General features: G+C 43.5%; 4 protein-coding genes across 6 annotated transcripts; 3 read left to right on the top strand and 1 right to left on the bottom strand.

Moving 5' to 3' along the window:
• Nucleotides 1-4,461: 4,461 nt before the first annotated feature.
• LOC134228022 (sorbitol dehydrogenase-like) lies at nucleotides 4,462-6,367 on the bottom strand. The gene is made up of 2 exons (XM_062709786.1): nucleotides 6,095-6,367; nucleotides 4,462-6,033 (listed from the first exon to the last, which is right to left on the bottom strand). The coding sequence occupies exons 1-2, from the start codon at nucleotides 6,149-6,151 to the stop codon at nucleotides 5,002-5,004; spliced, it is 1,089 nt and encodes a 362-aa protein (XP_062565770.1). The 5' UTR covers nucleotides 6,152-6,367; the 3' UTR covers nucleotides 4,462-5,001.
• A 336-nt stretch (nucleotides 6,368-6,703) lies between these two features.
• On the top strand, nucleotides 6,704-8,062 carry LOC134228021 (sorbitol dehydrogenase-like). Of its 2 annotated transcripts, XM_062709785.1 has the most exons (3): nucleotides 6,704-7,062; nucleotides 7,147-7,658; nucleotides 7,742-8,062. In XM_062709785.1, the coding sequence occupies exons 1-3, from the start codon at nucleotides 6,748-6,750 to the stop codon at nucleotides 7,923-7,925; spliced, it is 1,011 nt and encodes a 336-aa protein (XP_062565769.1). In that variant the 5' UTR covers nucleotides 6,704-6,747; the 3' UTR covers nucleotides 7,926-8,062. The 2 variants fall into 2 exon arrangements, with proteins under 2 accessions (XP_062565769.1, XP_062565768.1); XM_062709784.1 differs by having other exon boundaries at nucleotides 6,705-7,658; nucleotides 7,742-8,059.
• Nucleotides 8,063-12,281: 4,219 nt separating this feature from the next.
• On the top strand, nucleotides 12,282-14,241 carry LOC134219335 (sorbitol dehydrogenase-like). 2 transcript variants are annotated; one of them, XM_062698055.1, is made up of 5 exons: nucleotides 12,282-12,419; nucleotides 12,800-12,933; nucleotides 12,993-13,026; nucleotides 13,090-13,900; nucleotides 13,967-14,241. In XM_062698055.1, the coding sequence occupies exons 2-5, from the start codon at nucleotides 12,880-12,882 to the stop codon at nucleotides 14,136-14,138; spliced, it is 1,071 nt and encodes a 356-aa protein (XP_062554039.1). In that variant the 5' UTR covers nucleotides 12,282-12,419; nucleotides 12,800-12,879; the 3' UTR covers nucleotides 14,139-14,241. The 2 variants fall into 2 exon arrangements, with proteins under 2 accessions (XP_062554039.1, XP_062554038.1); XM_062698054.1 differs by lacking the exon at nucleotides 12,282-12,419 and having other exon boundaries at nucleotides 12,663-12,933.
• A 6,501-nt stretch (nucleotides 14,242-20,742) lies between these two features.
• Nucleotides 20,743-21,923, top strand: LOC134221519 (uncharacterized). Its single transcript, XM_062700710.1, has 2 exons — nucleotides 20,743-20,939; nucleotides 21,029-21,923. The coding sequence occupies exons 1-2, from the start codon at nucleotides 20,743-20,745 to the stop codon at nucleotides 21,921-21,923; spliced, it is 1,092 nt and encodes a 363-aa protein (XP_062556694.1).
• Nucleotides 21,924-22,992: the final 1,069 nt, after the last annotated feature.

Raw genomic sequence — 22,992 nt, forward strand, 5'->3', positions numbered from 1 at the left:
AAATACAAACAGCAAAAATGAATTCGATGAATACTTTTGAATAAAGAGAATAAATATATAGTGGTGAAAACATCAACAAAAACAATCAACAGAAAGTACAACATAATGAATAAAATGATTTTTGATTTTTTCCTTTGCCTCATTATTTTCTAAAACAGATCGATTTTATGGTAAAATTCAAACATATATTTTAAGTGGGAATAAAAAATACAACATCAAGACACATCACACGGCACAATTCACAGTCTTAATACTCTATTACTCAATATTAATGGAACCATCGAACTGGAAGAAAGGAAGTATATAAAATAAACTGACCAAAGCAGAAAATATCTTCAAAAAATACGAAAGATGAAAAATATATGAGCAATTTTTTTTAAGTAAACAGTGCACTGCTGAAACGTCATTGTGTTCATTCAATGCAACTTCCAATAGGCGGATTCGAGAAGGATCCAGTGGTAGAGTGCGCTGCGAGAGTTTGGGAGAAAAGTCGTCAGAAGCGATTATTCACATTCAAAATCAAATTTTCTCCATCAAACTAACTTCACTTTTTGTTATATAGTCTCATGTTTTCCACTGGCAATGGCTTCCCAAAGTCTTTAAGCAGCTGTTGAAAACAAATCCCACCCAAGTAAGCCGCGAATTAAAAATCCGGGAATTCATCATAACCAAGATTGTGCGGTGGAGGCACTGCAAGAGATGTGCTGTTTAATCGGAAAAATCATATGCAAGCACACACCGGATGGAAGATCATCCCAAAGAAAACAAAATTTTCTTCCAATTTGCGACTATTTCAGCTTTCATAAATGATTAGATTAATCAGAAAACGCGAAAACCGTATTGTCCGATTTTCTGGATATGATACACTGCGCGGCGTTTGTAATGTTCCCGAATGGGTACTTGCACAAAACTTCACGCGGCGAATGACTGTCGAAAGGTACGGCCGCGCCAAACGATACACCGCAATGCTATTCACCCATAAGAATCAATATGTACAGTCAGTCTAAGGGTGAAATCAGGAGTGATTCAGTTTCATTCTAAATTTTCGACCACTATTCTAGTTTGAATCTGGAGCAAAATAGAACAAACTCGCTGGTTTACCCAGCAGTGTTCTATTCATGTTTTTCAAATTTTCAATTAATGAATCGCCTGCTTTGAGCGTGCTTACAGCGGCACACTAGGAGTTAACTTTTGGAAATCAATATGGCGAAAGGCATCTAATGTTTAATATCTCGAAAATAAGAACCTTAATCGAAAAAATATTTGGTAGGCGTAGTAGCGGACACCATCCTTCATAACCGGTACCAAATAGTTTTTCATGAAAAGTTCCTAATCTTGAGAAAACTCGCGTTAGATGTCTTTCGCCATATAAATATCTGGCGGTTAACTCATGCTGGCTATTTTGCGCATATACAATAGCGCCTGGATGTGACAGCGGCGGGTAGTAAATCAGCCACTGCCAATAATTCATTGAAATCATTATGTTACTGTCAAGAAAGGCGCCGGAATTGCAAAGTGGATTGATCCGTAGATAAAATGACGCATCCATACACCAAAACAATGAATCGCCTGCTTTGAGCGTAGTTACAGCGGCACACTAGGAGTTAACTTTCTGAAATCAGTATGGCGAAAGGCATCTAAGGTTCGATTTCTCAAGATTAAGCATCTCCATCGAAAAAATATTTGGCAGGCGTAGTAGCAGACACCTTCCTACATAACCGGTACCAAATAGTTTTTCATGAAAAGTTTCTATTTTCGAGAAAACCCGCGTTAGATGTCTTTCACCATACAAATTTCTGGCGGTTAACTCATGCCGGCTGTTTTGCGCATATACTATAGCGCCTGGATGTGGCAGCGGCGAGTAGAAAATCAGCCACTGCCAATAATTCATTGAAAAATATTTGAATCTCGTGATTCAATCGTGGTTCAAATCTGCAGAAAATAGAACGGAGCGTTATACCAGTTTTATTTTTTTGACAGTTGACTGGTATAAAAACTAAATCTAGAACAGCTGCTGGGAAAATTAATGTTTCAGATTCATATTCAAACTGACAGCCCCGAACGATTTGAATCACTGCTGATTTTACTCTGCTAAGCTAAGCTAAGCATAAAGAATGTAATAAATGAATTTGAGTATCCCGAAAATAAACTAATAAATAAAACGGGCACTTAACCTCATCCGATTTGTTTGCAACAAATTGCATCCGGGAGAAATTATAACAAATGTAAATTTTCAATTCAATCTATCTTTATTCACGAGATTTTCAACCCTAGGCCGGTTCATCTGGTATAAATAAATGTGAAAAATAAGTCTTATTCACCAATTAGTGATTTTATATGTTTATCAACCATTTTGAACGAGCGAGAAAGGCATCATCATCGCTAGGCGGATTGATCAGGTTTTTTTTTTAATTTCTTCGCAGGCATATAAAGATTGGATAGATAATTCGTTGTGTCATAAACATGATCATTTTCAATATTATATTCAACTTTTATGACTTCATGAACATGAACTATACGATAACCATACCCACTTACCCCACCGTACCTTATTCTTTTAGAATTTCTTCAGTTTTTAATTGAAAGCTTTTCTTTGCCCGCAAGAGTATATATCTTGTGTGGCAAGAAAAATGGATACACTATGCCCAGGATGTCGAGAAAGTTTCCATCCCGAAAACTTCCTAGACCGTACATGTAGTGTGTAATTAGATAGCTAAAGTTAGAATCAGAGCGTTAATGATTAACGCTTCCAATGAATGATTAAATTTGTTATGATTAAACAATTCAACTCTATTAACTCTATTAAAGATTATGATTAATGATTTAATCATTTTTGACAATGATTAATGATTATGATTAACGATTGAATTATTTTTTGACAATGATTAACGATTACGATTAATGAATAAACCGTTTGGAGTATGATTAACGATTACCGATCGTGATTAAATGCTGACACAATATGTGTATGATTAATGATTAAAGATCGGTATGATTAATGATTAATGATTATGAATAATCAAATTGAATGGTTTGCATATTGATCAATTATCAAGGAACATTTTTACCAAATTGGTTTATTGAAAGGTATGAAACGTAAATGATTATGATCAAAGATTGATGAATAAAAGCGATATATGCAATGGTTAAAATTGATGATTAATGAATAAATTCAAAACAATCATGAATGTGATTAGTGATTGATAATTGAATATAAAATTCTATAATTAACGATTAGTGAATAATGAATAATTAAAATGATTTGATGTGATTATTATTAATGAATAATGGATAAATCACCCATTATTCATAAATCATGATTAAATCTATGATTAATCACTAATGCTCTGGTTAGAATTATGGAAGAGCGACTTTTGTACGTTACTCTCCACCATATCACATCCCAGGAGATGGTTGAGGCCACTGCAGAGGACTCGGCTCGCTTCACGTGATTAAGACAATCGAAGGCCCACCTCGTTCACTGCGCTCCACGCCTTCTTGTACCTGTCGGGTCGGAAGCGAACACCACCTTTGCATGGCTGCTGTCCGGCATTGTTGCAACATGCCCTGCCCATCGTACTCTTCCGGCTTTAGCTACCTTCTGGATACTTGATTCGCCGTAGAGTTGGGCAAGCTCCTGCTTCATCCTTCGCCGCCACACACCGTCCTCTGGCACCACGCCAAAGAAGGTCTTAAGGTCACTCCTGACGGAATCCAAGTTCTAAAGTGCTCGCGTTTTCGTGGGCACACCACTCAATTCAGAGGCGGCGCACAACTGTCATTTTTGTTGATTTAGCTTTGCTGCGTCGCAGCATGCGTGAACTAATAAAAATGACAGTTGTGCGTTGCTTCCGTATCGAGTGGTGTGTCCCCGAAAACGCGAGCACTTTTAAACTTGGATTCCGTCAGGAGTGACCTTAAGCGCTCGTCTTCTTCCCACAAGCTCATTCAATATTGGTGACAGACGACGGAAGATGATCTGGGATATCGCTTTGTAGGCGGCATTAAGAATGGTGATCGCTCGAAAGTTCTTACACTTCAGCTTGTTGTCGCCTTTCTTGTAGATGGGATCCCTTCCTTCCGCTCCTCCGGTAGCCGTTAAATTTCCCAGATTCTGACAATCAGTTTGTGCAGGCAAGTGGCTAGCTTTCTCGAGCCCATCTTGATGAGCTCAGCTCCGATACGATCCTTACCTGCTGCCTTTTTTTGTGTCTTTATTAAGGAGACTTTCAGCCCGAGGCTGGCTCGTCTCCGGTTGATTGTAACTTTACAGGTTTGTATTTCGACCTAAACAGTAACTGAGTCCCGTCATGACAAGTGAAGACATTCCACTAAAAAGCTCTAAATAATTTTCTAATCACATTTGTTATTCCTTTATTTGTTATATTTAAGTAGATTTTTAGTATATTTGATTATGTAAAATTTGAAGATAATTATTGATTCTTCGTTCATTTTTTGTAGAGATTTTTACCATGTTTGATTCAAACACCGACATGAGGGAAAAATCCGGAATGCTACTTCATGGGTAACAATCAAATGACTTCGTAAAATTAGTTCTCTAATGGGATTCATTACTGAGTTTAAAAGCTAGTATTCATCTTGAGAACGAAATAGAGACTAAAGAGTGAATCAAATCGCGACGACCAAAATATCAGCGAACGATCCCCATGAGGATTGCGACCCACAGTTTGAGAACCTATGATCTAGTAAACAGCTCTTGATTAATAATTCAATAATTACTCCGCACACGCAGGTCATATAGCCTGATAATGTGAAAATGACATAATTTCCCCCTCCGACAGGCGTATGGCAGAACACATATGTCATCGCTAAACGAGCCCCTGTCTGAGCTCCGGTCAGACATATATATGTACGTTGATGTTCCAGCCGTAGATAAAGTAATCGGTAGACACATGTCTAATTCACAGTGGTATAATGACTCCCACTTTATCAATATAGCATATAATGTAATACGCAATTGGATTTTTGTTGTTGTGATTTCTACAGTTTCTTAACTAGATTGTTTTTATTACGAGGTTGACAGTGGATCATGACCTTGATTGCACCCTCCAAGCCGTAGCGAGCTGTTTTGAATGCTTCCAGCGATTCATTCAGATTGAAGTGATGCGTAATGAGCCGGGTTGCATCAATTGTTCCATTCGCGACCATGGCGAGCGCAGCCGGGTAGGCATTGGCATACCGAAATCCAGATCGTATTTCCACCTCTCGTACCAGGGCGATCGTGATGGGTAGATTCATATTGGTATTACCGATACCAACTAGTGTCACAACTCCTCCAATTTCAGTGGCCAAAATTGCCAAACGGACACACGGTTCTGCTCCGGTACATTCGATTGAAATGTCCGGGGCGCAACCCATGAGTCCATGAATTTTTTTGACAATGTCATCTTCGTTGTCGCTTTTCTGGATCAGCAGTGTGTAATCCGCTCCGATCTCCTTGGCAATATCCAACTTACTTTGCACCAGATCAAGAACGCACACCTTGTCTGCACCCATAGCTTTTGCTACCAAAATGGTCACCATTCCGATGGGTCCAGCACCAAAAACCAGAACATTTGAACCAAGCTGAATATCTGCGATCCTACAGCTGTGGACGCCGACGGCAAGTGGTTCCAGAAGGGCACCTTCTTCCATGGTCACATTCGGCGGTAACTTGAAGCAACAATCTTCGGGATGCGTATAATAGTTTTGAAGCGATCCGTGAATCGGCGGAGTGGCACTGTAAATACCATCCGGACAAAGATTGTATCGACCGGCCTTACACAGCTTGCACACTTTACAGCCTATAGCGGGCTCTACCGCGACACGATCACCTACTTTGAGACGTTTAACGGCCTTCCCGGTTCCGATCACCACTCCAGACGATTCGTGTCCAATGACCATGGGCTTCTTTAGGACGTATTCGCCGAATCCACCGTGGGTGAGCACGTGTACATCCGTTCCGCATATTCCGACGCAATCTATCTCCAGTAGAACTTCGTTATCGCGCGGTGTAGGGATTGGAACTTTTTCCTATAAATTATAATAATATTAGCGATAAACACATGATATTGCAAGATCATGTTGATTTTACCATCCGCATGTCTTCAACACCATGGATCACCGCACCCATGCTCGATCTTTTCGCCATTATAGAAGATTGTAAACGAAGCTGCTTCCTCCCGTTAAGTGTATTTGAATCGGAATGACGCCGTTAGGGAGCTTATGTGCTGACTATATAGGAAATTGCATAAACTTGATTGGCGCCCAAGGCGTTCAATAGTGCACAAAATGATTGGCAGTAATCTGCCTTCTCGTAACTAACAACTACTTAGCGTGATTGCAGCCATTTGAAAACGATTGATGTTTTCAATTTTTAAAGATAATCACGCTCGCTTGTTGTTGTTGATCCTACACGATTCATCAACGGTTGACTTTTGGATCCAATCACGGAAAAGCATACTTTTATCAAACCAATTTTTAAATAACTCAATGCAAGCGAGAGCGAGTAATATCGTTATACTCCAATAAATAGAGTGTTATTCATAATGAGGGTGAAATGTGACAACATGATAAGCGGTGATAAGAGAAAGTATAATAAGCAAACATCAACAATATCCTTATCAACGGTTAATGTAGCTTCGTGGGAGCAAATAACAGCTCATATTTTGGTCCAGGATTATCCCTTCCAATATAAAAACATCATCCCTCAGCCGGGGTTGACAATTAGTTAGTCCGAGTCTGTTAATGATGGCACCCCACCAGAACCTTGCAGCCGTAGTGCACGGACCAAACGATCTTCGCCTAGAGCAACGATCAATTCCCGAGCCGGCATTCAACGAGGTACTTCTCGAAGTGGACTGCTGTGGAATCTGTGGAACCGACATCCATTTCCTGAAGGAGGGTGGCTTCGGTTCCCAAATGCTGATTAAACCGATTGTCCTGGGGCATGAATCATCGGGAATCGTGCGCAAAGTTGGCAGCAAAGTTACTCATTTGAAGGTTGGCGATCGGGTTGCCATTGAGCCTGCCGCCGGATGTCGTACATGTGACCTGTGCAAGGTAGGCAAATACAATGTTTGTCTTGATGGAAAGCATTGCACCACGCAAAAGCACGACGGGAATTGTTCAAACTTCTATGCTCAGTATGCGGACTGTTGCTACAAACTGCCAGACCATGTATCGATGGAAGAAGGCGCTATGCTGGAGCCGCTCTCGGTTGCTGTCTACGCTACTCGGATCGCTGACATTCGTTTAGGAAGTAGGGTAATCATTTTCGGAGCAGGTCCAATCGGCCTGATGTGCTTGATTGCTGCCAAAGCGATGGGAGCTACGCGAACCGTAATTCTTGATTTGGCTAGGGCAAAGCATCGGCTTGATTTGGCGAAGAAATTAGGAGTGACCGGTACGATCGCGATAACTAAAGACGACAAAGAAGGCGATCTTGTGAAACGCATTCACGAGATATTAGGAGGACCTGCTGATCGTGTGTTGGAGTGTACTGGTTCTGAACCCGGTATTCGAATTTCGATCAGGGCCACCCGAAACGCCGGACAGATCTGTCTCGTTGGACTCGGGAACGACGACGTCAAAGTGCCAATGGTGGATGCCATATCGCGGGAAATTAACATTTTGACGGCTATGCGATTCAATCACGAGTGAGTATTAATACCTAAACACATGCGTTCATAAAGAACAAAATGTTATTTATGCATCACTTCGCTGTATATTTCTTTCGCAGCTTTCCGGCGGCGTTGGAAATTGTTGCCAGCGGGTATGTGAACATAAAGCCATTGGCTTCGCATCACTTCGACCTGAAAAATGTGCACGAGGCGTTCCGAGTTGCTAGTGAGGGCGAGGGCAATAAAGTTCTGATCCATCTGGTTCCGAGAGATACGAACAACAACAAGAAGTTTGTAAATTAAGGTTTCAAAAGATATAAATTACAGAAAATGGGAGGCACTAAATTGCCGTTCTTGTTTCTATGAAATAAAAACACTTAGGTTTAATTAGGTTATTAGGTTTTAAACATTATTCAATAAATTCGTTAAGTTTTTGTGATTCATTTTAATACTAAAGATGTAGCTCAAACTCATAATGATATGCTGCATTGTTTTTCTTGCTTCGGTGCTTATTAAATATGAAGTTTCGTGCTCAATTAGAATTTGAAAAGGTTCAAAATAAGAATGCTGTCCAATGAGCAATAGCTCGAAATAGCTCGACGTTGTTCCCGTCCTCCTCGTTTTTTTTTGTCAACAAATGGACATAAGATGGATGGGAATAACTACGAGCTGCTTATTGGATAGCATTAAGGTTGACATAAGAGCTGAAGTGGACATCTGTCGTGCACGAAGCATTACACATGCTGTATATAGAAGAATGCATGTTTGGAATTATTCAAGCGGATCGTCTGATCGATACACCTTGCTCGCTGCGCTCTATGCTTTCTCATGCCCATTGGATCGTTGTCGAGAGTCATTTTCATCGGGTTTGTATCCGACATCCTGGCTACATGCCCGGCCCACCGTAGTCGTCTTATTTTCGTGTCCTATTTCACCGTCCGCCATTTGCACCCCACCATAAATGGTATTATTATTGTTATTTATTCAGACTAAGGCCGAATTATTTTTAATACTTTATAGTGATTTTTAAGTTTTTTACAAAGTTCATCAATTGGGCCGAAGTGGCCTGTGCGCTATATAAGAGTCTTCTCCATTCGGCTCGGTCCATGGCTACACGTCGCCAACCACGCAGTCTACGGCGGGTTCGCAAGGCATCTTCCACCTGATCCATCCACCTTGCCCGCTGCGCACCTCGCCTTCTTGTGCCCGTCGGATCGTTGTCGAGAACCATTTTCACCGGGTTACTGTCCGACATTCTGGCTACGTGCCCGGCCCACCGCCGTCTTCCGCTTTTCGCGGTGTGAACGATGGATGGTTCTCCCAACAGCTGATGCAACTCGTGATTCATTGGCCTCCTCCACGTACCGTCCGCCATCTGCACCCCACCATAGATGGTACGCAACACTTTCCTTTCAAAAACTCCCAGTACGCGTTGGTCCTCCACGAGCATCGTCCAGATCTCGTGTCCGTAGAGAACTACCGGTCTAATAAGCATTTTGTAGATAGTCAATTTGGTACGGCGGCGAACTCTATTCGATCGGAGCGTTTTGCGGAGTCCAAAGTACGTACGATTTCCAGCCACTATGCGTCTTCGAATTTCTCTGCTGGTATCGTTATCGGCGGTCACCAGTGAGCCCAAGTACACAAATTCTTCAACCACCTCTATTTCGTCCCCACCGATAGAAACTCGTGGTGGGTGGCTTACATTGACCTCTCTTGAGCCTCTTCCTATCATGTACTTCGTCTTCGACGTGTTGATGACTAGTCCAATCCGTTTAGCTTCGCTTTTCAATCTGATGTAGGCTTCCTCCATCCTCTCAAAGTTACGTGCCTTGATATCAATATCGTCGGTGAAACAAAATAAATGGACGGACTTCGTGAAAATCGTACCACTCGTGTACTCCCTCCAAAGCGATGTTGAATTATTATTTATTCTGACTAAGGCCGAAGTGGCCTGTGCGGTATATAAGTGTCTTCTCCATTCGGCTCGGTCCATGGCTACACGTCGCCAACCACGCAGTCTACGGAGGGTCCGCAAGTCATCTTCCACCTGATCGATCCACCTTGCCCGCTGCGCACCTCGCCTTCTTGTGCCCGTCGGATCGTTGTCGAGAACCATTTTCACCTGCTGAAAATGCGATGTTGAACAGCAGACACGAAAGACCATCACCTTGCCGTAACCCTCTACGCGTTTCGAAGGGACTCGAGAATGCCCCTGAAACTCGAACTACGCACATCACCCGATCCATCGTCGCCTTGATCAACCGTATCAGTTTATCCGGAAATCCGTTTCCGTGCATTAGCTGCCATAGCTGGTCTCGATCGATTGTATCATATGCGGCTTTGAAGTCGATAAATAGATGATGTGTGGGCACGTTGTATTCGCGGCATTTCTGCAATACCTGACGTATGGCGAACACCTGGTCTGTGGTAGAGCGTTCACCCATAAATCCCGCCTGGTACTGCCCCACGAACTCTATTGCAATTGGTATTAGTGGGCGGCATAAAATTTGGGAGAGTACCTTGTAGGCGGCACACGACACCTTCCATCCACTCCTGCGGCAGAACCTCATCCTCCCAAACCTTGGTAATCACCCAGTGCAGCGCTCTAGCCAGTGCCTGCTGGCGCTTTTTCCTCCGTCATACCAGTCGTTTCTCTGATCCGGGGGCACCATGCCAAGTGCAGCGGTTGCGATGCTTCCAATGGCGGATCGAATATCTTGCCAGCCATCTTCAAGAGATGCTGCGCCTAGCTGCTCTTCCGTTGGGAGTGCCACTTCCAGCTGCTGCGCGTAGTCTTGGGCTAGTCTACCGTCTTGTAGCCGCCCAATGTTTAGCCGCGGCGGACGACTCCGACGCGTGTTGTACACCGTCGAGAGTTTTGAGCGCAGACATACTGCAACGAGGTAGTGGTCGGATCCAATATTCGCACTGCGGTAAGTGCGTACGTTCGTGATGTCGGAGAAGAATTTACCGTCGATTAGAACGTGGTCGATTTGGTTTTCCGTTACTTGATTAGGTGATTTCCATGTGGCCTTGTGGATATTCTTGCGAAGGAAGAAAGTGCTTCGGACTACCATTCCGCGGGAGGCTGCAAAGTTTATGCATCGTTGGCCGGTGTCGTTCGATACGGTATGCAGACTATCCGGTCCGATGACCGGTCTATACATTTCCTCCCTTCTTACCTGAGCGTTCATGTCACCGATGACGATTTTGACGTCCCGCAGTGGGCATCCATCGTATGTCTGCTCCAGCTGCGCATAGAACGCTTCTTTCTCGTCGTCGGATCTCCCTTCGTGTGGGCAGTGCACGTTGATGATGCTATAGTTGAAGAAACGGCCTTTTATCCTCAGCTTGCACATCCTTGCGTTGATTGGCTGCCACCCAATCACACGTTGGCGATCTTACTCAGCACTATCGAGCTGCCATTCAATGCAACGTGTACAGGACTGCACGCAGAAAATAATGTCCATACGAATGCTGTTCATCGTGATGTAGGTGCCAAAAATGATGTGACCGAAGTGTTGTGTCATGCTTTCAAGGCGCTTCAAGGCCTTCATGCGAAAGATTTACCGCAATTTTCAGGAAACATCACTGATTGGCCGGTATTCGAGAACGAATTCAAGACATCCACCGAGGAGTGCAAGTTATCCGATAGAGAGAACATCAGGCGATTGAACAAAGCCTTGCAAGGTAAGGCACGCAAAGCTGTGAAGTGTCAACTTCCTGCTGCTGAAAATGTCAGCCTAATCATGCGGATGCTAAGATCTAATTTCGGACGTACTGAGTGGATAGTAGCTAACAGACTTGAACTTCTACGAAACCTGGATTGGAAGCTAACTGCGTTTAGCAAGCAAATGTGGATGCGACACAAGGCGTTTCTAATAAAACAGGACACGATCGTCGATTTTCACGAGTTTTCGCGGTGGTTAGAGGATGAAATGTAAAACCAGCTGGCAAGCATGAATCCAGTTTCCCTCAACAAGAAAAAAATGCAGGGATGCGTTGTTCTCCAGATCCAAGCCACCTGTTCTGAATGTCAACACTGTGGGGATGTAATGCCAATAAGAAGAAGAAGATGGGTATTTTTGATCCCCTAAACGTACTATGTCCTATCACAATCCATTTGAAAATATTATTTCTTGATAGATTGGGACGATAGACTACCCGATGATGGGTTGATTGCGAAATTGAATGAATGGCTTCAACAAACAGCAACGCTTGAAGAAGTTAGAATACCAAGATATTAAGTATAGAGCTTCATGCTTTTTCGGATGCAAACGATAAAACCTTTGCCAGCGTAATTTATCCGTGCACATGCATTCTTTATGTGTGTTCAACAACAACAGAAAAATTTTAGTCGTTACATTTGGCAATCCCTCCTGCGGGTTTCATGCATTGGATCTGTCTACGTAATATGTTATATATGAGAGATATGCTATCTGACCTGCAGGGTGACCATTTGTTTTGAGATTTACTTCTGCAATCTACCGGAGTGAATCTTATCCGTTTGGTTGGTTCAATACTAGCATCCATCCGGCCAATACCGGCAGTTTGGACAAGTCGTAACCAATACTAGGAGTAGGAGGGCATGTTGAAACCAGTCGTTCGTTTGTATCTATGTACGCGCTCTACGCTCGTAAAGAATGGTCATTGGTTTTGTATTTCGTATCTACTGCGCATTCTCCATTCTTCGTATCGGGATGAGCTTTGCGTTTGCCTTCTTTCACAATCTTTCACCACATATTTATATCAGTGATATTCATTATCATAAGTAAACATCAACACGTTGAGCATGTGAGTCTCTCAATTATTGAAAATAATTGATGGCGTTTTCAATTAAACTAGTGTTTCAGTTTGTGTAAACGTAATTAATTGAAAGAATTGACGAATGAAAAAAAAACAATTTTTCTGTTTTTATTTGCCTTTCAAACCAAAGCTTAAACATCCTCTGGTAAAATTATTCCAAAACAGTCATTAGTTTGAAATCTTGGGTTTGTCTAAATCTACAGTCCGTTTTTATTACTCGCATTTGCGCTTGAACCATCAAGCAGTAAACTTTTAAAAGTGTGTTTATAATACAGAGCAATGCATTAGCTTCGTTCAGCTGATAGCTAACCGGCTCCCATATTCGTTTTATAAGATAAGTTGTTGCGATGACTTGTTGCTCATTTCAGTCGTATTCTACATTTAACTTTCGTTGAGAGGAGTCGATCTGTGGTGTTCATTCTAAGTTTTGGTCAATCTAATTACCATTATGGCTAAGGACAACCTAACTGCCGTTCTGTACGGAGTAGAGGACTTAAGATTGGTGAGTATTTTATATAGTTATATAAGACCGAAAATACACCATTTTTGTCTCGTTTTTAGGAGCAACGACCCATTCCAACGCCGAAGGATAATGGTATGTGATATTAAACGGGGCTCAACGTTTGTCCACTTTTAAGTTCGTCTCATATCCTTTCAGAGGTACTCCTGGAAATGGATTCTGTCGGTATCTGCGGTTCGGACGTGCATTATCTGGCCAAAGGACGATGTGGGGACTTTGTGGTGCAAAAACCAATGGTGATTGGTCACGAAGCTTCGGGTATTGTTTCTAAGGTTGGTTCCAAGGTTAAACACCTTAAGGCTGGTGATCGGGTGGCGATCGAGCCCGGTTATGGATGCAGGGTGTGTGACTTTTGCAAGAGTGGTCGCTACAACCTGTGCGACGAAATGATCTTCTGTGCAACACCACCGTACGACGGAAATCTTACACGCTTCTATACCCACCCCGCTGACTTCTGCTTTAAACTACCATCCCATGTGACTATGGAAGAAGGGGCGTTGCTGGAACCTTTATCTGTTGGAGTGCACGCATGTCGCCGGGCTGGTATTGGCTTGGGTTCAGAAGTTCTGATTCTTGGCGCTGGACCGATCGGCTTGGTAACACTCATTACAGCGAAATCAATGGGAGCCGGTAAAATCGTTGTGACGGATCTACTCCAGAATCGTTTAGATGTGGCCAAGGAACTGGGAGCCGATGGGACTTTGGTAGTTGAGATTGGGGCTAAAGAGCAAGAAGTGGTGAAAAAGGTTCATGATTTATTCGGTGGAGCACCGGACAAAACTATTGATTGCAGTGGAGCCGAAGCTACATCGAGACTGTCAATTTTAGCCACCCGATCTGGCGGATGTGCCGTTCTAGTTGGTATGGGTGCATCTGAAGTCAAGCTTCCACTAGCAAATGCATTAGCACGTGAGGTCGACATTCGAGGCGTTTTCCGTTATTGCAACGAGTACGTTTTTCAAGTGCTTTGATTTGATGGAATAAGTAACAATAACATATTTTGTTTGTTCAACAGCTACCCAGCAGCATTGAGTCTCGTGGCGAGTGGCAAAATAAACGTGAAACGATTGATAACCCATCACTTCAATATTGAGGAAACGGCTGAGGCTTTTAATACATCGCGACATGGCCTTGGTGGCGCCATCAAGGTTATGATTCACGTGCAGCCTAAGGACAAGAACAACTAAAAGATAATAGAAGGAACAACATTATATTAAATGCAGTTATTATTTAAGTATTCCATAAAGCTTCATTCACAATTAAATGAGAATATAGGATGTAAAGACCCAATATTGATTTGCTTTACTGTGCATGGGTAATAAAAAGATAAGAATGAACCTTTATAAATAACTAGATATTTTTATACCGAATGAAGGTAAGTAAAAACAGACGAAAGAGCTTAGGGCCGATTTCTTCACCTCCGCTTAGTGCCTAAACCAGGTTTAAGCGTACACTCTGAGGAAAATCTATCCTAATTGCGTTTCTCCTGGTTGACCCCACGTTTACGTGCAGTTTATACTCGATTAGTATAACTTGGTATAACCTTCGTATCCTCGCCGTGTAACGATTCAATCTTGCATAGATTACTTTTTCACTCTAGCTTAGTATAAACTTTGAAAATATGAAAAATGATTTGTTTGTATGTTATACCAGATTTGGTCTATTTCGGGAAAGCACCTTAAGTTTTAACTCTTAAGCGGTGCTTACCCATACGCTTAAACATGGTTTAAGGCCTAAGCGGAGGTGAAGAAATCGACTCTTAGGGCCAATTTCTTCACCTCCGCTTAGGCGCTTAAACGTATGGGTAAGCCGCGCTTAACAGTTAAATGTCGTATATGAAAAGCTGTAGAGTCAAGATGCGCAATGAGACAGTTTTCAATTCAGCTGAGTAATCACCTCTGCCTTATCTAGACAAAGAATTATTTTTCGGAAGCAAAGGGAGTTCTACCTCTCTGCTTTCCTTTTAAACTATCTCATTTTATCAGATGTAGAAATATATCAAGTTTCTGATAGTTACAAGCGGAACGAATTCATATGAACAAAATAAATGTAATTCAATGTTATTATTATTATTTATTCAGACTAAGGCCGAAGTGGCATGTGCGGTGCGATTTTCGCGGTGTGGACGATGGATGGTTCTCCCTGCAGCTCATGCAACTCGTGGTTCATTCGCCTCCTCCACGTACCGTCCGCCATCTGCACAACGTCACAAATCACAATATTACCTCAGACAACAGACTCTTCATACAAACTGTTCGAAAAATTATCGTCATTCGCTTTTCAGAAAACACTGCTGCCATCTGTAATCAGAATCGCGAGAAACACAGTCGGCCATGATTATTTCCCATTTGACGTTTGCTCCTAACGCATACATCTACATCAATCATCATCATCATCGTCATCAACACAGAAAACCTACACTACAAAAATTCCACACATTTTTATTGGCAAAAATCCATTAATTTAATTCATGATTCTAATTAGTGCACACATAACCACTCTCCACGCGAAGTACAAATATAATCTATAATCAAATAAAATGTATGTGTGGTCTCTAATATGCAGTTATTGAATTTATGTGTGGGTACAAATTGCATATATTTGGGTCGCCAAATTGCAAAAATTTATGTGTGCGACAAATATATTCAATATAAAGAATTTTTTCGGTGTATATGAAGTAGGGATCCTACATTCAGAGATATCCAATTGAGCCAATCGAGCATTGAGAGCTGTCAGAATCTGAGCCAAATGAACAGTGTTATTGTTGCGGATTGAAAGGTATTGCGATTGTAATGAAAAAGATTTTATGAAAAGTATTTTTGTTTTACATAATCAATTTGTTTTACATTGGCAAGTTGAAGTAGTCTAGTTTATGCATGGTACTTTGTTCATTTGTATTGCACTTTTATTTTAGTGATAATGCACTGTTGGACGTTAAGTAACGAAATCTGAAAATGCCATTATACGCAAAGTCATGTTCGAGCTCCAACATTTTACGCCACGGTAAGTGCTGGCAGCGTTTGTTTACGAAAGTAACAGCGTTGCTAAATCGTCTGGAAAAGTATTCGCACATCTCTTAATATAGGATCCCTAGTATGAAGCAAATGTAAATAAACAACGGAAATTTTACCGACGGTTCATTTTCATCGGGGGCAGCAGGGACTATGTCCAAGGGCTTGACGATCCCTCCCCAGGCCATCTGCGAGTTGTGGCGCCTGCCTAGGATGTGGTGGGGTTTGACAGTGGGCCCTGTTAAACCTCTATAAAAAGCTGCATGTATCCGCAAGTAGGCTCCGCCAAAGCGACCGTGTGCCGCTCAAAGCGCACAAGCCCAAGTCCTGGTGTTAGGTGGGACGCTAAACAGCCCTGACACGACGGCCCTCCGACGAGACAAGAGGTTTGCGCAGGCCCAATAAGCCGCCTTTAAAAACAACTATTACGAACGACATAGAAGATAATACGACTCGATACAATCGGCAACGACCTAGGCGACGAATAAAGGATCACGATTGGAAGCTTGGAACATGGAACTGCAAGTCGCTAGGCTTCGCAGGTTGCGATAGGATAATCTACGATGAATCACATCCCCGCAACTTCGATGTCGTAGCGCTGCAGGAAATCTGCTGGACAGGACAGAAAGTGTGGAAAAGCGGGTATCGAGCGGCTACCTTCTACCAAAGCTGTGGCACCACCAACGAGCTGGGAACCGACTTCATAGTGCTGGGAAAGATGCCCCAACGCGTGATTGGGTGGCAGCCAATCAACGCAAGGATGTGTAAGCTGAGGATAAAAGGCCGTTTCTTCAACTATAGCATCATCAACGTGCACTGCCCACACGAAGGGAGATCCGACGACGAGAAAGCAGCGTTCTGGAGCAGACATACGATGGATGCCCACTGCGGGACGTCAAAATCGTCATCGGTGACATGAACGCTCAGGTAAGAAGGGAGGAAATGTATAGACCGGTCATCGGACCGGATAGTCTGCATACCGTATCGAACGACAACGGCCAACGATGCATAAACTTTGCAGCCTCCAGCGGAATGGTAGTCCGAAGCACTTTCTTCCCCCGCAAGAATATCCACAAGGACATAAGGAAATCACCTAATCAAGTAACGGAAAACCAAATCGACCACGTTCTAATCGACGGTAAATTCTTCTCCGCCATCACGAACCTACGCACTTACCGCAGTGCGAATATTGAATCCGACCACTACCTCGTCGCAGTATGTCTGCGCTCAAAACTCTCGACGGTGATCAACACGCGTCGGAGTCGTCCGCCGCGGCTTAACATTGGGCGGCTACAAGACGGTAGACTAGCTCAAGACTACGCGCAGCTGCTGGAAGTGGCACTCCCAACGGAAGAGCAGCTAGGCGCAGCATCTCTTGAAGATGGCTGGAGAGATATTCGATCCGCCATTGGAAGCACCGCAACCGCTGCACTTGGCACGGTGGCTCCGGATCAGAGAAACGACTGGTATGACGGCGAATGTGAGCAGTTAGTTGAGGAGAAGAATGCAGCATGGGCGAGATTGCTGCAACACCGCACGAGGGCGAACAAGGCACGATACAAACGGGCGCGGAACAGACAAAACTCGATTTTCCGGAGGAAAAAGCGCCAGCAGGAAGATCGAGACCGTGAAGAGACAGAGGAACTGAACCGCGCTAATAACGCACGAACGTTCTATGAGAAGTTGAACCGTTCACGTAAGGGCCACATGCCACAGCCCGATATGTGTAAGGACATAAACGGGAACCTTCTTACGAACGAGCGTGAGGTGATCCAAAGGTGGCGGCAGCACTACGAAGAGCACCTGAATGGCGATATGGCAGACAACGGTGGCGGTATGGTAATGAACCTAGGAGCACGCGCGCAGGACATGCGACTTTCGGCTCCGAATGTCCAGGAAATCCAGGAGGAGATCGGCCGGCTGATAAACAACAAAGCCCCTGGAGTTGACCAACTACCAGGAGAGCTGTTTAAACACGGTGGTGAAGCACTGGCTAGAGCGCTGCATTGGGTGATTACCAAGGTTTGGGAGGATGAGGTTCTGCCGCAGGAGTGGATGGAAGGTGTCGTGTGTCCCATCTACAAAAAGGGCGATAAGCTGGATTGTAGCAACTACCGCGCAATCACATTGCTGAACGCCGCCTACAAGGTACTCTCCCAAATTTTATGCCGTCGACTAACACCAATTACAAGAGAGTTCGTGGGGCAGTACCGGGCGGGATTTATGGGTGAACGCTCTACTACAGACCAGGTGTTCGCCATACGTCAGGTATTGCAGAAATGCCGCGAATACAACGTGCCCACACATCATCTATTTATCGACTTCAAAGCCGCATATGATACAATCGATCGGGACCAGCTAATGCACGAAAACGGATTTCCGGATAAACTGATACGGTTGATCAAGGCGACGATGGATCGGGTGATGTGCGTAGTTCGAGTTTCAGGGGAATTCTCGAGTCCCTTCGAAACCCGTAGAGGGTTACGGCAAGGTGATCGTCTTTCGTGTCTGCTATTCAACATCGCTTTGGAGGGAGTAATACGAAGGGCAGGGATTGGACACGAGTGGTACGATTTTCACGAAGTCCGTCCAGTTATTTGGTTTCGCCGACGACATTGATATCATGGCACGTAACTTTGAGAGGATGGAGGAAGCCTACATCAGACTGAAAAGCGAAGCTTAACGGATTGGACTAGTCATCAACACGTCGAAGACGAAGTACATGATAGGAAGAGGCTCAAGAGAGGTCAATGTGAGCCGCCCACCACGAGTTTCTATCGGTGGTGACGAAATCGAGGTGGTTGAAGAATTCGTGTACTTGGGCTCACTGGTGACCGCCGATAACGATACCAGCAGAGAAATTCGGAGACGTATAGTGGCTGGAAATCGTACGTACTTTGGACTCCGCAAGTAGCTTCGATCGAATAGAGTTCGCTGCCGTACCAAACTGACTATCTACAAAACGCTTATAAGACCGGTAGTTCTCTACGGACACGAGACCTGGACGATGCTCGTGGAGGACCAACGCGCACTGGGAGTTTTCGAAAGGAAAGTGTTGCGTACCATGGTGGGTTGCAGATGGCGGACGGTACGTGGAGGAGGCGAATGAACCACGAGTTGCATCAGCTGTTGGGAGAACGATCCATCGTTCACATCGCGAAAATCGGAAGACTGCGGTGGGCCGGCCACGTAGCCAGAATGTCGGACAGTAATCCGGTGAAAATGGTTCTCGACAACGATCCGACGGGAACAAGAAGGCGAGGTGCACAGCGGGCAAGGTGGATCGATCAGGTGGAGGACGACTTGCGGACCCTCCGCAGACTGCGTGGTTGGCGAAGTGCAGCCATGAACCGAGCTGAATGGAGAAGTCTTTTATGTGCAGCACAGGCCACTCCGGCCTTAGTCTGATGATAAATAAAAATCATTTTCATCGGTAGCGCTTAAATTTCGTATAACTTGGAAATTTATAAGGATTTCGCAGATAGAATATGTTATGTGAAGTATTAATGGGTAAACTGGGCTGGAAATACAGAGGAGGAAAGCAACGTTATTGGATAAATTGGCACGGGAGATGTTGCTTTTCAAAATAGCTTATAAAAATCTAACGCAAAATGGGTCATTCATCCTTATTGTTTTTAATTTATAGTAAACCCCGCGAAATATTTCTCTAGTTAATCCGATTGTCAAATCCATACAAATGAACCAAAATAAACCCACAGCCATTTGAAAACAGACAAGATAATATATTTAAATGAGTGTTTGTACTTTTTATTCTGGAAAAATCTGAATTAGCCGGACTAACGAGAGGCTTTCTTTGAGGTAAAAGTAACTTTACACCTTGGGAAAACTTTCCGCCAGATTTTGGTCCCCGCGTCCCGTGTATTTTGAATGGAGCCGGGATTGTGATTATCCGCGCTCAATTTCGAATAATTCGTGCCCAACATCGTATAATATGTAAAACACGCGAAAAAAAATCGCGAACCAAATTCCCGAGGTGTGAGGCTATCGTAATTGACTTCTCCAAATGAATAAAAGTGTGCGTGATTCCGCAGTATCCCTCTCAAAGTGTTTGTGATAGTTTTGCTGCAACTGGATTACCACCCACTTTTATTTTACACATCCTACACAGGGACATTAGTGTTGGTGATTCTGGCTTTGGAGAAGTCAATATGAAATTTTGGGTTGGAAAGTTTCTCGACTTCCCTAACGCAAAAAGATGGTGCAGTTGAAATTATCTTACCGAGGGTTAATTTAAGAATATGAACCGACGATTTTTTGCAGTCAACAAACCCGCTAAAACCGTAAATCATTACGCGCAGTGCAAAAAAATTGTGGGGGTTATTTATTTAATTAAAACGGCACATCGATTTAAATATGTACTCTACAAAACTATTCTTCTTTACGAAAATAACCACGTTTTGTTCTGATCCAAATGTGAACCATTACGCGTGTTTTAAAAAGAAACTACCTGTTATAACCTGACAGCACTGGACGCTGCCAACCGCAACGAGAGAAAGCGTTTTCCTACTTCCGTCAACGACGCACCACTTGGGCGAACACGTTACCGGTCAGAACAAACGAGTAGTCACGAGAGAAACACGTTCATACTTGCTCTCTGTAAAAATATATAAATAAAGTTAGTTTGTACAGTAAATACTTTCGTTTGTGCTATATTCGTGATCCGGGCTACCGCGGGTTTACAATATTTGGCGACGAGAAGAGGAAAAGTTCGAGAAAACGCTAAATTTCTTCCGCGAAAAGTGATTTTTGTTCTGCCAAGATGGCGCTCGCCGATCCTACTGCTTCCTCAAATGCCACGCCTGCTGTTATGCCTGTTTCGTTCAGTTTCGAGCCTTTCAACGCAGCAACTGCTAAATTTGACCGCTGGTTGGAGCGCTTAGAAATTTCGTTCCGGATCTACAAGGTTGCTCAGGCTGACAGGCGAGATTACTTGCTGCACTTCATGGGTGGTCCAACGTACGATGTTTTGTGCAATAAGTTGCAGAACCGTTCCCGGAAACCCGTACATACAACGACATCGTTGTGCTTCTAAAAGCACATTACAGTCCGGCGCCACTGGAGATCTTGGAAAACTACAAATTCATCTGTAGGAAGCAGTTGGACCATGAAGCCCTGTGCGACTACATAACGGACCTCGAAAAACTGGCACAGACATGCAACTTTGGTGCCCATTTGGAAACTGCCATCCGGAATCAGTTTGTTTTCGGATTACGGAATCGTACCATTCAATCCCGTTTACTGGAGGTACGTGCGTTGACTCTAGAGAAAGCAAAGGAAATCGCTTTCAGCATGGAAATGTCACATAGAGGTACTGACGAAATGCATGGAACGGTTTCTAAATCGGAGGTTCAATTTCTGGAACAAGGACGTCAGAAGAAGAAGAAGATGAGTACGAAAATGTCGGCGCCGAAAACAAAGTCTAAATACTCGTCTCAGGAGAAAGCTTGCTACCGATGCGGAGATCCAGATCACTTTGCCAACAAGTGCAGACATCAGTCAACCGTATGTAATTACTGCAAACGCAAAGGACACTTGGAGAAAGTTTGCCAAACGAAATTACGTGGAAACCCGAAGGAGAAGGCTGTTACACACCACATCGAAGACTCACCTGTAATCAAAGATGTCTTTCACCTGCGAAGCATGCCGGGGTTTGCCGACAAATTCATGCTGGATCTAACGATTGATGGAAGGACGCTGACTTTCGAGGTAGATACTGGATCACCGGTTTCCCTAATCAGTTCCCACGACCAAATACGGTACTTCAAGGACTTCCCTATCCACCCGACTGTTACAAAACTGGTAAGTTATTGCGACACCGATATTAATGTTCTCGGGAAAATTATGGTTAATACCCATTCGAACGGTGATGCGCTCACACTACCTTTACATGTGGCGGAGTCTAACAGACATCCAATTTTGGGTCGTGACTGGTTGCTGTGACTGATTCCGAAAGTGAAATTGAAGAGCCTGATGCAGTTGAAATCAATTCCATACAAATACTGCCATTAACTGTAGATGAGTTAGGTTCTGCTACACTAGCAGATAGTAGCGTATGGGAGTTAATTCGTGGATTGAGAACAGGTAGGATTGTTGATTCCAAGTTTCGATTCGGAGTTAGCCAGGAAGAGTTTGGTTTGCAGAGAGATTGCATTATGAGAGGTATTCGAGTGTATATTCCACCGTCTCTTCGACCGCGAGTCCTGAACGAGTTGCACTCGACACACTTTGGCGTGTCTAGGATCAAGTCGTTAGCGCGAAGTTATTGCTGGTGGGAAGGTATTGACAGCAACATAGAGGAGCTTGTCAAGAATTGTGCATCATGCCAGGCAACTAGATCAAACCCACCAAAAGTTTCTTTTCATTGTTGGGAGACTCCGTCCGCTCCATTCCAACGTGTTCACGCAGATTATGCGGGTCCTTTCTTGGGGTATTATTACTTGATACTCATTGACGCCTACTCGAAATGGCCTGATGTACATGTTGTCAAAAATATGACAACAGAAACTACGATAAGAGCTTGTCGACAATTTTTCAGCACATACGGTATTCCATTAGTATTCGTTAGTGATAATGGTCCACAATTCACTTCTGCGGATTTCGCAAAGTTTTTGAGAATGAACGGGGTCGTACACAAGTTCAGTGCACCCTACCATCCAGCCACAAATGGTCAAGCTGAAAGATTCATTCAGACGATGAAACTAAAGCTTAAAGCCATTAAGTGTGATCGATCCGAAATTCATGCAGAGCTGTGCTCTATATTGATGTCGTACAGGAAAATGATCCATCCCGCAACTGGCCTTTCTCCTTCTATGATGGTTTACGGTCGTCAAATTCGTTCTCGCTTAGATGTGATGATTCCAGATGGTAATCAAAAAGATCCTGAAACAATAGGAAAAGTTCGTGAGTTAGAAGAAGGTTCGAGAGTTTCCGCACGAGAGTATGTCCGGGACAATAAATGGGAGTTCGGTATTATTCAAAAGCGTTTAGGAAAATTACATTACCTTATCTT

This window comes from Armigeres subalbatus, chromosome 3 (assembly GCF_024139115.2).
Source record: "Armigeres subalbatus isolate Guangzhou_Male chromosome 3, GZ_Asu_2, whole genome shotgun sequence".
Classification (NCBI taxonomy): domain Eukaryota; kingdom Metazoa; phylum Arthropoda; class Insecta; order Diptera; family Culicidae; genus Armigeres; species Armigeres subalbatus.